At 40.9% G+C, this 15,288-nt stretch overlaps 3 protein-coding genes across 4 annotated transcripts in view; 2 read left to right on the plus strand and 1 right to left on the minus strand.

Annotated features, from left to right (window-relative positions):
* Positions 1-655: 655 nt before the first annotated feature.
* LOC143039054 (uncharacterized) lies at positions 656-1,304 on the plus strand. Its single transcript, XM_076208905.1, has 2 exons — positions 656-1,024; positions 1,134-1,304. The coding sequence occupies exons 1-2, from the start codon at positions 656-658 to the stop codon at positions 1,302-1,304; spliced, it is 540 nt and encodes a 179-aa protein (XP_076065020.1).
* A 178-nt stretch (positions 1,305-1,482) lies between these two features.
* LOC143039055 (uncharacterized) lies at positions 1,483-2,304 on the plus strand. Its single transcript, XM_076208906.1, has one exon. The coding sequence runs from the start codon at positions 1,483-1,485 to the stop codon at positions 2,302-2,304; it is 822 nt and encodes a 273-aa protein (XP_076065021.1).
* A 4,155-nt stretch (positions 2,305-6,459) lies between these two features.
* LOC143038755 (uncharacterized) overlaps positions 6,460-15,288 on the minus strand; it is a gene marked incomplete at its 3' end in the record, with an annotated part of 86,715 nt that continues 77,886 nt past the window's right edge. For both annotated transcript variants that reach the window (XM_076208285.1, XM_076208286.1), the window contains 1 exon segment: positions 6,460-6,566. In XM_076208285.1, the coding sequence (XP_076064400.1) occupies positions 6,460-6,566 (107 nt within the window).

Below are 15,288 nucleotides of genomic sequence, written 5' to 3' on the forward strand. Positions count from 1 at the left end.
GTGCAGAGTATGGACTGTGATTCACAAACACATTTTACCAATACAGACCCAGTCAGAAACAAACCTGGTACAGATGGAATGACCTGAATATGTCATCACAAATAGATTTTATCTTAACTCAAATGGAAGAACGAAGCAGTGTCACAGATGCAAGATCCATCCCAAACGCAGCTTTGGACACTGACCACTGTCCTGTGATCTTATTTACAAACAATCGGAGTGAAAAAAAAAAAAGAGAGAGAGAGAAAGAAGGAAGAAGTACAACAGGTGGTGGAGACAAAAGTCACAAATAAGCTGAAAGAAATAAGACACCACAAACATGACAGCAGAAGAAGCATGGTCAGTGTTCAAGAACACACTGACAGAGACACTCAGTAAAGAATGCAGCACGAAGAATGTGGGAAGAGGGAAGGTGAAGCAGACAGCCTGGTGGAATGACACAGTAAAGGAGGCCATCAAAGAAAAAAAGAACCTGTACAAGGTGTGGGTGAAATCAAAGCTGGATGAGGACTATGTGAAATACAGACTGGCAAAACAACACAGCAAGAGGTTATTCAGAAATGTAAAGGAATGGTCATGAAAGAAGAAATACGGCAGGGAATTAAATGAACTGTGCAAGAACTCACCTCGACAGTTCTCCAAGAGTGTCAAAGCAATGAGACTATGTGACGAGCCATATAGTGCAACAACAGTGGTCACTGACAAAGATGGGAACCCTCTCTGTGAGGAAGACAGCATCAAAAACAGATGGCAGGAATATTTCAAAGAACTTCTCAACCCTAACAACCAAGGAAACACACAGAGCCAGTTTCAGCCACACTACCCAGAAGAAAATGAACTAAACATATTAAGATCAGAGATACAGCACGCATTTAAGACCAGCCCAAGGAACAAAGCAGCGGGCATCAATGGCATCACCAAGGCCATCTTGGCATGTGGAGAAACAGGAATTACCTGGCTAACCACAATATTTCAGAAAGCATGGATGGAGAAGAAAGTCCCAGAAGACTGGCAGCGGGCAGTTGTAGTACCATTTTGGAAAAAAAAAGGGCAGTAAGAAAGACTGCAGCACGTATTGAGGAATATCGATCCTGAGCCAAACAGGCAAGATATACACAAAGATCTTGGAACAGAGCACAAGGTACAAGGTGGATCCATTGCTGAGTGAGGCACAGATAGGCTTCAAAAAAGGGAGAGGGTGTACAGATGCTATCTTTGCTCTCAGACAACTGAGCAAAAAGACAATCCAACACAACAAAGAGCTGAATCTTGTGTTTGTAGACCAGGAAAAAGCATTTGACTGAGTAAACAGAAACAAGCTGTGGCAAACACTTGAAGAGTACAGCATCAGGGGACAACTTTTGGACAACATCAGAGCCATCTACACCAACAGTAAGAGCGCAGTCTGCACCTAGAACAGACTCACTGACTGGTTCAATGTTTCATCTGGAGTGAGACAAGGATGCATGCTATCACCGCTACATGGACAAAATCAAGAAAGAGGCAAACCCCAACCCAGAAGACCTGAATGAGATGCTGTTCACATACAATCAGAGCTTGGTACATGAGAAAGAAGATCAACTTCAAGAGCACACAGACAGCCTGAGCACACAGTGCAAGAAGCTCGATATGAAGATTAGCATCAGCAAAACTGAGATGATGAAGGTTAGAAGAACACCTAGCAACCTCAAAATCAGCATCAACGGAACTCCACTGAAACAAGTCAGCGAGTTTAAGTACCTCACTGAAGACGAACATCTCAACAGAGAGATTGAAACAAAAGTACAGAAGGCCAATAGCGTCAGCTACCAGCTTGCCCCACTCCTCAAACATCCCAACATCCCTTTTGAAACTAAAGCCAAACTCATTAACTCCATCTTCATCTCCACCTTGACATATCAGTGCCAGATATGGACTCTGACCAAAAGCCTAGAATGCAAAATAACCAGCTGTGAGATGCGATGTCTGAGGAGAGCCATCAACAAGACCAGACAGGACATGATCAGAAACACCACGATGAGAGAAATGGTGGGAACAACACCTGTCCTCCATTATATTCAGAGACAAACAATCAGGTGGCTTGGGCATCTGACACACATGGCACCTCACCAACTTGCCAATAAAGCATACAATAAGAAAATATCAGGTTACAGGGCAAGAGGAAGACCAAGGATGGCCAGTATTGAGGGTGTGAAAGAAACCCTGAAGAACCACAACATTTCACCCATCCAAGCCGTCCATCTTGCCAGAGACAGAAAACTCTTTCTCCCCTCGACGCCCAAGACGGTACAAGAGGATGGATAAAGTAAAGTAAGTACAAAGTCCTCTATAAGGGGTGCCATCCTAGCCTCCTGATATGGGGGAGTTTGTGATATCAAACCAAATATCATCAAATCCAATTGTTGGTAGAATATTGAGAAAAAATTCTCATCCTTACTCATAAATTTCCAAACATTTCTAATATTCAGGGTATGTATATGATCTTACAATTTACAATATTTTCTAAAATGGATCAAATGGTTCAACATAGGTCTCACCCACCCATTACAAGAATATAATGGACAATAATTGAAATCCATGGGCATACATACATATACCAAAGGCTTTTTCCCCCTTACACGGGGGGTAGCCAAAAAAGAAAAGGCATAGATATCACTCCCACCCATTTCATTTCCCATATATTCCACTTCCCTCCACCTTCCTCCCTCCCTCCTATCTTGGCACCTCCTGGATGACGGGTCATCCCTGCATCCTGTCCACTGCCCTGGGTCAGAAGCAGTGTCGCAAGACACAGCACATCCACAGCAAGGCCGCTTCATATATTCGGCAACCCACCCTCTCCGTCCCCTCATGCAGGAAAGGAGAAGATGGGGAGAAATCCCTTCGGGCTGCGTCAAATTTTTTCTCATACATACTTCCTCACCCCCCATCCCCCACCCACTCCCCCTCATGCATCACAGCATCATCTATACACAACCCCTCTCCATTCACCCGTCTTCTGTCCTCTCCCGTCCTTCCTCTACAGACATTCCTCTCTTTTGTAAAGCCCCTTTCACCCCATCCATCCATCTCATCCTAGGACACCCCCTCATATTCACTCCTTCCACCTCTGCCTTCCACACTTCTTTTACTAATCTTTCTTCACTCATTCTTTCCATGTGTCCAAAGCATCATAATATTCTTTCATCAACCCTATCTCCCAGCTCCTTTTCCACCCCTGTTCTCCTCCTCACCTCCTCATTTCTCACTCTATCTAGCCTAGTAACCCCTATCATACTTCTCAGATATTTCATCTCAAACACATTCAAACTCCTTCTCTCTTCCTCTCTCATGTTCCATGTTTCTGCCCCGTACATTGCTGTTGGCACAATCACTCCTTCATATAACCTCCTCTTAGCATCCATTACCAGATGTCTATTTCTCATTACACTTTTTAATCCACCAAGGCATTTACTAGCTTCTCTCAGTCTACATTCTACCTCCACTGCCACTCCTCCCTTTCCTGCCACATTCGCACCCAAGTATCTGAAACTATCCACTTCCTCCAGTTTCTCACCCTTAATGCTCACTTCCAGCCTACTGTCACTCTCTCCCCTTGTACATCTCATCACCTTATTTTTGCCCACATTTATCTTCAGCTTCCTTCTTTCACACACCTTCTCAAACTCTGTCATTAACTTCCTCAATCCCTCCTCTGATCCTGCTACAAGCGCAGTGTCGTCGGCAAACAACAACTGGCTCACCTCCCACTTTTCTCCATTTTCTTTAATCATCTCCAACCCCTGACCCACTACCCTTGCATTCACCTCTCGCACCACCCCATCCATGTAAATATTGAACAGCCAGGGCGACATAACACACCCCTGACAAAGTCCCACCTTTATCTCAAAACATTCACTCTTTCCATTTCTAATCCTAATGCAAGCTCTACTACTCTCATAAAAACTCTTGACTGCTCTTAACAGCTTTCCTACTATCCCATATATCTGCAGTACCTCCAACAGTGCCTTCCTGTCTACCCTGTCGTAAGCCTTTTCCAGATCCATAAAAGCCCAAAAAACATCCTTACCTTTTCCTACAGCTTTCTCACATATCTTCTCTTACCACAAAAATCTGATCTATACAACCTCTACCTGTCCTAAATCCACACTGTTCCTCACCAAATACTCCTTCTCTTCCTCTCCCAATCCTCTCAATCAAGACCCTCCCATAAGCCTTTCCAACTACACTCAACAAGCTGATCCCTCTGTAACTACTACACTCACACTTGTCCCCCTTTCCTTTGTAAAGCGGAACTATACAGGCACTCCTCCAGTCTTCTGGCACTCTACCCTCTCTTATACAAACATTAAATAACCTCACCAGCCAGTCCACCATAACTGTACCTCCTTTTTTCAGACATTCTGCATGGCATCCATCCAACCCAGGTGCCTTACCTGCTCTCATCATCCATGGTCAAGATTAAAAAATATATATATATATATATATATATATATATATATATATATATATATATATATATATATATGGAGCTGACCTAAAACAAATTTTTCACCATGTTTGGAAAATAGGGGTTTAATTTAGTATACTGTACACAAATGCTGGAACTACATCACTTTCCTAAAACTGGATGTCCAGACAAACAAAATTATACTTATTTCACCTTGTTATACCTCCAGTAGGGGTAACTCTTTAATTAAATAATTTTTTAGCCTTGGCCACTATATTATGAGTGTGTATGTGTTTCTGTGTGGATGTTTTGTATAGTATAGGTGACATGTTGTTATAGATGTTTGGGTAGTATGCTGCTGGTATAGCTTTTTTGTTGTATTCTCTTAGTGCTTATGGAATATTGTGTGAAGGGTGTTTGGCATTTAGGTCTTTGGCAGAGAAATGTGTTTCAGTCATTTTCATGTGGTGCTCTACTGCTAGTTTCCTGAAGAACACAGGTCTTCTGCAAGACAAACCAGGGGCATCAGATTGATCAACTGATTAACTTTACTGCTAGTACACATTTTTGTGTGTTCTGGGGATTTGAAATCAGGTCATTCATGGATGAAACAAGACCTGTGAGCCATCCAGTGCTCCATACCACCATGGTCCCAAACACAATCATAACTTGAGAACTTAATGTATATAATGAACATTTGTAAACAGCTACTCCTTGTCACTATGCTTTAGCATAGAATTTTGTTCCTGTCACTTTCATGTTGTGTTCTATTGCCAGTTTCCTGATGGCCACAGGACTTCTGCAAGACACACCAGGGGCAGCAGATTGATCAATTGTTTGACTTTACTGCTAGTACCCATTTTTGTGTGTCCTAGGAAATTGAAACAAGGTCACTAATGGATGAGCCATCCAGTGCTTCATACTACCATGGCCCCATACACAATCATAACTTGAGAACTTAATGTATATAATGAACATCCATATACAGCTACTCCTTGTTACCACTGGTATGTTAACCATTTATAATGGAATGCTTGGATAATACAGAGTTAATGAATCATGCAGCATCTACAGTAGAAGCCCAATTTAACGAACTAATTCAGACAAGGTCCAGTCCGCTAAAGTGAATTTTCCGCTAAATTGGAGGTCGTTTTCGACCCCCTAGTTAGCGGAATTTTCCGCTAGCTTGAGCTTATTTCTGCTAACTCTGGTTCGGTATTTGACTCCCTACGTAGCGGAATTTTCTGTTATATTGAGCTTTTTTTGCTAAATCCTCTCAGTCATTTTCTCATATATTATAGTAGTCTGGATGGCGTTATTGTTGTGCTGTTGCAGAAAACGTAGTTCGTTGTTATAGAAGTGTTTTTCGTGGTGATTACTCTCGCGTACTGATTTTGAATTTTCCCATCAACTTACTGTTTCATTATTTTGTTTTCCTATTATACCGTCTATTTCTACTTGAATATATTTCTGCTACAATTATACTTTATACATATACTGAATTATATATTATTGTATATATATTATAGTACGTATATATATTTATATACCTCCAAAATACTAAATTATAAATTTTTCCTTGACTCCACCACCACAATTTGGTAACATCTGGTAACATTGGACTCTGAGACACGCATGTGGCCAGTTGACGGAAAATGCTCAACTTAGCGGACCGTTCCCGCTAAATTGAGCTATTTCCGTAGACGCGCGTCTGGCCAGCTAGCGGAAAATGGTCAACTTAGCGGACCATTTCCACTAAGTTGAGCATTTTCGTTATTGCTATTTGCAGTTCGCTAATTTGAGCTTCCGCTAAATTGATATCTGTTAAATCGGGCTTCTACTGTACAACTAAATTATGTATTTTCAACAAATGAATCCTATTAAATGTGACAACCATTAGAAATAAACAAATCAAACTAAAAAATACATTAACTTTAAACCATATGAATGGCTAGGAGTGGCTTTGCAACAATTTCTATGGAAAAAAATGAAGAGGGTGTTTAATATACCTAAACCAGAATGTTGAGTTTCCTCTTGATGAATGGCTAAATCTTCCCGGTTGGAGAACTTGTCTTTGCATGCTTCACACTGATATATTACCGTTTTGTGAAGTCGCCTGAAATTAAAATGTGAGTAAATATAAACAATAATCTCAGTTTCCATGACAAAAAGAAATCATACATACATATACCAAAGGCTTTTTCCCCTTTACATGGGGGGTAGCCAAAAAGAAAAAGGCATAGAAACCACTCCCACCCATTCCATTTCCTATACATTCCACTCCCCTTCACCCTCCACCCTCCCTCATATCTTGGCACCTCCTGGATGATGGGTCATCCCTGCATTCTGTCCACTGCCCTGGGTCAGAAGCATGTCACAAAACACAGCACATCCACAGCAAGGCCGCTTCATAAATTTGGCGACCCCCCCCTCTCCGTCCCCTCAGGCAGAAAAGGAGAAGACGGGGAGAAATCCCTTCGGGCTGCGTAAAAAAAAAATTCTCATACATACTTCCTCACCCCCCATCCCCCACCCACTCCCCCTCATGCATCACAGCATCATCTATACACAACCCCTCTCCATTCACCCCTATCTTCTGTCCTCTCCCATCCTTCCTCAACATACATTCCTCTCTTTTGTAATGCCCCTTTCACCCCATCCATCCATCTCATCCTAGGACGCCCCCTCATATTCACTCCTTCCACCTCTGCCTTCCACACTTCTTTTACTAATCTTTCTTCACTCATTCTTTCCATGTGTCCAAACCATCCTAATACCCTTTCATCAACCCTATCTCCCAGTTCCCTTTCCACCCCTGTTCTCCTCACCTCCTCATTTCTCACTCTATCTAGCCTAGTAACCCCTATCATACTTCTCAGACATTTCATCTTCAACACATTCAAACTCCTTCTCTCTTCCTCTCTCATGTTCCATGTTTCTGCCCCGTACAATGCTGTTGGCACAATCACTCCTTCATATAACCTCCTCTTAGCATCCATTCCCAGATGTCTATTTCTCATTACACTTTTCAATCCACCAAGGCATTTACTCGCTTCTCTCAATTTACATTCTACCTCCACCCCCACTCCTCCCTTTCCTGCCACATTCGCACCCAAGTATCTAAAACTATCCATTTCCTCCAGTCTTTCACCCTTAATGCTCACCTCCAGCCTGCTGTCACTCTCTCCCCTTGTACATCTCATCAGTTTACTTTTACCCACATTTATCTTCAGCTTCCTTCTTTCACACACCTTCTCAAACTCTGTCACCAACTTCCTCAGTCCCTCCTCTGATCCTGCTACAAATGCAGTGTCATCAGCAAAAAACAACTGGATCACCTCCCACTTCTCTCCATAATCTTTAATCATCTCCAACCCCTGACCCACTACCCTTGCATTCACCTCTCACACCACCCCATCCATGTAAAGATTGAACAGCCAGGGCGACATAACACATCCCTGACAAAGTCACACCTTTACCTCAAAACATTCACTCTCTCCATTTCTAATCCTAACACAAGTTCTACTCTCGTAAAAACTCTTGACTACTCTTAACAGCTTTCCTCCTATCCCATATATCTGCAGTACCTCCCACAGTGCACCCTGTCATAAGCCTTTTCCAGATCCATAAAAGCCCAAAAAACATCCTTACCTTTTCCAACAGCTTTCTCACATATCTTCTCTTACCACAAAAATCTGATCTACACAACCTCTACCTGTCCTAAATCCACACTGTTCCTCACCAAATACTCCCTCTGTTCCTCTCCTAATCCTCTCAATCAAGATCCTCCTATAAGCCTTCCCAACTACACTCAACAAGCTGATCCCTCTGAAACTACTACACTCACACTTGCCCCCTTTCCCTTGTAAAGCAGAACTATACAGGCACTCCTCCAGTCCTCCGGCACTCTACCCTCTCTCAAACAAACATTAAATAACCTCACCAACCAGTCCACTATCCTTTCTTCAGACATTCTGCATGGCATCCATCCAGACCAGGTGCCTTACCCGCTCTCATCATCTTAACAGCTGCTTTCACTTCATCCTTCCCTATTTCTCCTCCATTTTCCTCACTCATCACTCTCATTTTCTTAGCACTTCCCACTGCAACTACCTTTCCCTCCCTATCCTCCTTCACATTTAGCAACTCCCTAAAATACTCTGCCCACCCTCCTCTCACTGCCTTCTCTTCCATTATCATCTCTCCATCTGTACCTTTTACCTCTTCTTCTCTACTTGATTCACCTCCTTTTTCTCTTTAAATTTCCTTCCAAAACATCTTTTTATTGCTTTCAAAATTTTCTGTCATACTCTTACCACATTTCACATCTGCTCTCCTCTTTGCTTACTTTATCTTATGCTTAGCTTCCCTTCTCTTAACTTTGTACCTCTCATACGATTCCCTTGTCCTAATTTGCAGCCAATCTATGAATGCCTGCTTCTTCTCTTCTACACATTTCTTTGCTTCCTCATCCCACCACTCACTACCCTTCCTTCTTTTTCCTCCCGCCCTCCTTGTTCCACACACCATCTTTGCACACCTTATGACTCCCTCTTTGAACCATCCCCATTCCTCTTCCACTCCTAGTTCTACTCTATCCTTTACTCCCTCCCACTCTTCTTTCAGTTTCTTCTTAAACTCACTCTCCTTTTTTTCCTCATTTAAGCAGTTCACTCTAAGTACCTCCCTACCTTCTGCCCTTTTCCTCTTCCTCCACCTATTCTCCACTCTCATTTTACCTTCCACCAGAAAATGATCTGATATTCCCTCACTATCTCCCCTTAGAACATGTACATCCTTAACTCTTCCTACCATACTCCTGGTCACCACTATATAGTCCATTAACGCTCTATCTGCCATCCTTCCATCCACCACCCTCTCCCATGTGTACTTATGCTTGACTTTCTTCTTAAACACTGTATTTGCTATCATCACTCTCTTTCAAGACACATCTCCGCCATCATTTCTCCACTACGATTTTTACCTGGAACTCCATACTTCCCAATGACTCTGTCTATTGGTTCATTTCCTACTCTAGCATTAAGGTCTCCCAATACAACTACATTGACATTTCTCCCTAATCCCTCTATGCACTCATTTATATGTACCCAAAAGCCTCCCTTTCCTCTACACTCTTCTCACTACCAGGTCCATACGCACTTACAAAAACCCACATCTCCTTTCCCAGCTTCACCTTCATCCACATCAACCTTGATGAAACCTCCTACCACTCCACTACCCGCTTACTTATCTCTTCATTTACTAGTATAGCCACCCCTTCTCTCCCTCGTCCTCTCTTTACTCCTGAGTACCTCCCAGCTACACTTCCAAACTCACAGTTGCCCTTTCCTTTCATTTTAGTTTCACTCAAAGCCAGCACATCCATCTTCTCACAAACATACTACCTATCTCTTCCCTTTTACTCTCATCTAGACCACATCCACGCACATTAAAAGGCCCAAACCTTAGGGTAGTTGTTGGAAAACTCCCAGACCCTCTTATGCCTTTTCTTTTCTTTTTAGGAATGTCCCCTTTCGGGGCTACAGGTAGTAGGACTCCTAATCCCATCCCCGTCCCGTTTTTTGTCGCCTTTTATGACTCAAGTGGAAAGACTTGGTGGTAGCATTCTCTTCCCCCACCACAGGGTCGGCGCAAACAGAAAATGAATACTCAGAGAAATGGTACAGGACAGCAACAAGGGGTTGGGGGACAGCATAACAGAGGGACAGTCGTAGTATAAAAGTGTCATCATTTCTCTATGAACAGAGTTTTCCTCTATCATAGACAAAATGATGTGTGGCTCTGGTCCGTAGGGGTGCCCCATATAGACCCTAAAGTATTAACTGCATTCTACTTTGCCACAATAACATGCAGCCAATACCCCAGACGGGTATTTCTAGTTAACTTCATTATTTACCTTTAATGAGGTATTGACTGCATGGTTATATACAGTTGATATTCTAGGGACTTCAGAGGCACCCTTTTGGACAAGAGCCACACAACATTCATCTATGTCAGACACATCTTCACTCACAGAGGAATGCTGAGCCACTTTTTGACTTTTGCTGTTCCTCTTGAATCAATCCTTTACCAATCCTAACTCTCCACCTTTTCATTCTATGCTTCTGTGGTTGGGGATAAGAATGCCACCACTGTACTCCTCTGAGTGTTGCAGAAATTGACTACATTCAATAGAGTGAGAGGAAAAGGAATCCCATTCTGTAAGGGTCTAGAAAAAAAAAGGTCCAACCAGACCCCAATGGCTCTATGAATGTGGATGTGTAACAAGTGAGAGAAATATATATACATATATATATATATATATATATATATATATATATATATATATATATATATATATATATATATATATATATATGCTTTTATATATATATGCTTACAGAAGTCTGTCACAGACAACGATGACCTCACTCAATGTATAGTTCCGCTTTACATGGGAAAGGGAGACAAGTGTGAGTGTAGTAGTTTCAGAGGGAATGTTTGAGATGAAATGTCTGAGAAGTATGATAGGGGTTACTAGGCTAGATAGAGTGACAAATGAGGAGGTGAGGAGGAGAACAGGGGTGGAAAGGCTATTAGGATGGTTTGGACACATGGAAAGAATGAGTGAAGAAAGATTAGTAAAAGAAGTGTGGAAGGCAGAGGTGGAAGGAGTGAATATGAGGGGGCGTCCTAGGATGAGATGGATGGATGGGGTGAAAGGGGCATTACAAATGAGAGGAATGTCTGTGGAGGGAGGACGGGAGAGGACAGAAGATAGGGGTGAATGGAGAGGGGTTGTGTATAGATGATGCTGTGATGCAGGAGGGGGAGTGGGTGGGGGATGGGGGGTGAGGAAATATGTATGAGAAAAAAAAATTACGCAGCCTGAAGGGATTTCTCCCCGTCTTCTCCTTTTCTGCATGAGGGGACGGAGAGGGGGGGTCGCCGAATTTATGAAGCGGTCTTGCTGTGGATGTGCTGAGTCTTGCAACACTGCTTCTGACCCAGGGCAGTGGACAAAATGCAGGGATGACCCGTCATCCAGGAGGTGCCAAGATAAGAGGGAGGGAGGAGGGTGGAGGGGAGTGGAATATATAGGAAATGGAATGGGTGGGAGTGGTTTCTATGCCTTTTTCTTTTTGGTTACCCCCCATGTAGGGGGAAAAAGCCTTTGGTATATGTATGTATGCATGTATGTATATACATATATATATATATATATATATATATATATATATATACATATATATATATATATATATATATATATATATATGTATATGAATATGAATATATATGTGCATATATATAAATAGTAGTATGTGAGGAGAAACATGGATGTATTAACAATTTCTCACAATCCAGCCTAGTAACCACTATCATACTTCTCAGGCACCTCATCTCAAAGACTGGCCGATCTGGAATTGCCAACCCTGGAACAAAGAAGAGAACGAGGGGACCTAATAACCATCTACAGAATTATGAAAGGAAAAGAATGCCTTGATAGAGAGGACCTATTAAAACGGGACAGAGGAAACAAGAGGACATGCAATGAAACTCAAAAAGGATAACTACAGAAGAGACCTGAAATAGAATGGCTTCCCACACAGAGTGATAGATATATGGAACATATTGGATGAAGAAATAGTGTGTGCAAACACAATACAACAATTTAAGAACAAACTTGATCTTGCGAGATACAAAAATGGGTCACCACGAGCATAGCTCCCTTCCTGTATAATACAACTAGGTGAATACATGGAAGAAATTATAGATTTAAAATTGGACTATTGAGCTGTACATAGAGAATTCATTACTTTGTGTAAGAGTAATGAGCAAACGATCAAAGAACTAAGTGACCTAAAGAGCGAAATTGAAATCCTAAAAAGAGAAAACGAATGAAAAATGAAGACAATAATAAAAATGATGAACTGAAATAGGAGGTCAAAGAGCAATTACAAGTAGTGACCAAAATCGTGGAAGAGTCAATCAAAGAGACAGACCTCAGTGAAATAAAAAATCAATGGAAATAACAGGAAAATCAAAAAATATGTTTTAGAGAAATAGTACAAAAGCAGATGGAGGAAAATACAAAAGAAACAGTTATGAAAGTAATTAAAGAAAAGGAAAATTGGGTGAAAGATATATTTGACAAAGGTAAGTGCACTGTGGTCTATGGTATCCAGGAAAAACATGATATGTATAGATACCAGAGAGAAAAGGAGAAGGAAATAGCTAAGGAGATTCTGAAAGAAATTCAGGACAAAGGGCAAAATCTCGATAAAGAAATCGACAAAATACATAGGATAGGCAGATATAAAAAAAAAACATAGACCTCTGAAAATAAAACTAAGAATCCAAATGATAGCCAAGGAGGTATTATTGAAAGCAGTTAAACTGGCAAACAGTGAGAAATTCAAACATATATGGATACAAAAGGAAATGAGTGATGAGGAAAAAGAGAAAGACAAAGCTCTCAGAATTGAAGCCAATGATAGAAATGAGAAGAGAACAGACAAAAAAAAAAGAGTTTTTTTAGAGAGTGCTGGACTTGAGACTGAAAGAATAGTACATAAAAAAAATGGAAACAAAAAAAAAACAAAAAAGTGGCATACACAAATATCGATGGCATGATCTCTGGAATCAACAAACTAAATGACTATCTAGAAACAGAAAAATCTGACATCATGGGAATAGTAGAGGCAAAATTGAAAGGGCCTCTATCAACAAGCATAGTGGGACATGGTCTATACAACCACTGGGTGAAAAATAGAACAGAAAAGCAGGGAGGAGGTGTCATGATATTTACCAAAAAGGGTCTAAATGTGACAACGATTATTGAAGGCCAAGGCAATGTTGAATTAATTATGATCAAAATTGCAAACAAAAAGATGAAAATCAGAAAATTTGTAGCAGCGTATGTACCACCAAAAACACGTGTGGTTGGACAGCGAACATTCCAGATTATTGGAAGACACAATGATTGTGCTAAAAAAGTTACTGAAAGAGGGTTGAAACATAGTAATCATGGGCAATTTTAATGCAAAAGACATAATCTGGGAAGAAATGATAGTTAAAGGGGGAGATGAACTTTGGAGCAACATTCTACTGGATATGACCATCGAATACACACTAACACAAGGGGTTAAGGAAAATACTAGATATAGAAACAATGAAGAACCATCGAAACTAGACTTAATATTAACTTCTGAACCAGATAGTACAAACAAAATGGAGTATAAAACACCAATTGGAAAGAGTGACCAAATACTAATAGAGTTTGAATTAAAAGAACAGAACAATGTAGACAGGAATGACAAACACAGAGAAGGAAGATTAATGTACAACAAAATGGATTTTGTTAAACTAAGAAAAAATTTCCCAAACACAAACTGGGATAAATTCTCTAAAGAGGAAACAAAGATGGAAGACAAATGGAACATATTCAAAGAAAAGCACAAGGAAGGAATTAACAAATATGTACCAAAAAAGAAACAAAGAGAGATTTACATAAAGTGTTGGTTTAACAAAAGGTGTAGTGAGGCTAAAGACAGGAGAGACAAAGCCTGAAAAAAATGGAAAAAAGATACATACATATACCAAGGCTTTTTCCCCCTTATAAGGGAGGTAGCCAAAAAGGAAAAGGCATGAAATCATTCCCACCCATTCCATCTCTGAATACACTCCACACCCCTCCACCCTCCCTCTTATCTTAGCACCTCCTGGATGACGGGTCATCCCTGCACCTTGTCCACTGCCCTGGGTCAGAAGCAGTGTCGCAAGACACAGCACATTCACAGCAAGGCTGCTTCATTAAATCGGCGACCACCCATCTCCGTCCCCCCATGCATAAAAGGAGAAGACGGGGAAAAAAGATAATAAAGAAAAAAAAAATCCAACAAACATATATAAAACTTAGGAACAAATATGTGAATATACACAGGAAAGAAAAAAGAAATTGTGAAAAAGATATTATTGACAAATGTAAGGACCAACCTAAACTCTTTTACGGATATATAAATGAAAAACTAAAGGATAAACATGAAATAGTGAAATTGCGTGAAGGAGATAAAGAATAAATCTAGTCTTGAAAGGTTTACTTGACAGATTCACAGTAACCTGGACTTAGCTTACTGTGAAATTGAAGAGTGCCTTTGAGAAGAGCACCATTGACTATCAGGGATATCAGGTTGGCCAAAATTGCATCACGCCATTAGAAGCCAGAGTGAAGATTATCATGGAATTCCAGGTCCTGAAGACAAAGTGAGGTATCAAAAGATTCATGGGCTTGCTTGGATTCTATTGGAAGTACTGTCCAAACCTTGCAGAGGTAGCTGCTCCTTTAACCCACATGCTCTCTTATAATCATTTCAGGTGGGATGAAGGCACTGATGCAGCCATTGAGGACTGTAAAAAGCAACTATCAGGTCATCCTATCTTGATAGTTCCTGATTATAGTAAGTCTTTTTATATCTTTTGCGATTTCAGTCATCTATTTACCTAGTTTTACCTAGTTGTATCATACAGGAAGGGAGCTATGCTCATAGTGATCCATCTTTGCATCTTTCAGCATCAAGTTTGTTCTTAAATTCTTGTATAGCAGGAGGTGCTATGCTTGCTCAGGAAAAGGATGGTGTCATAAGGCCCATCTCATGTCTCAAATCCTCAAGGATTACCAAAGGCAGTATTCTACCATTGAGGAGTACCTCAGCCTCATATAACCTTTGAAGAAGTTCCAAATTTTTCTAGACAAAAAAGTTATCATCCTGAGTGATCATAACCCCTTGAAATATATCATAGGTGGGAAAACAAAGAATGACAGACATGCCAGGTGG

The sequence above is a fragment of the Oratosquilla oratoria genome, chromosome 25, assembly GCF_046742065.1.
Source record: "Oratosquilla oratoria isolate Oo_2021 chromosome 25, ASM4674206v1, whole genome shotgun sequence".
NCBI lineage: Eukaryota > Metazoa > Arthropoda > Malacostraca > Stomatopoda > Squillidae > Oratosquilla > Oratosquilla oratoria.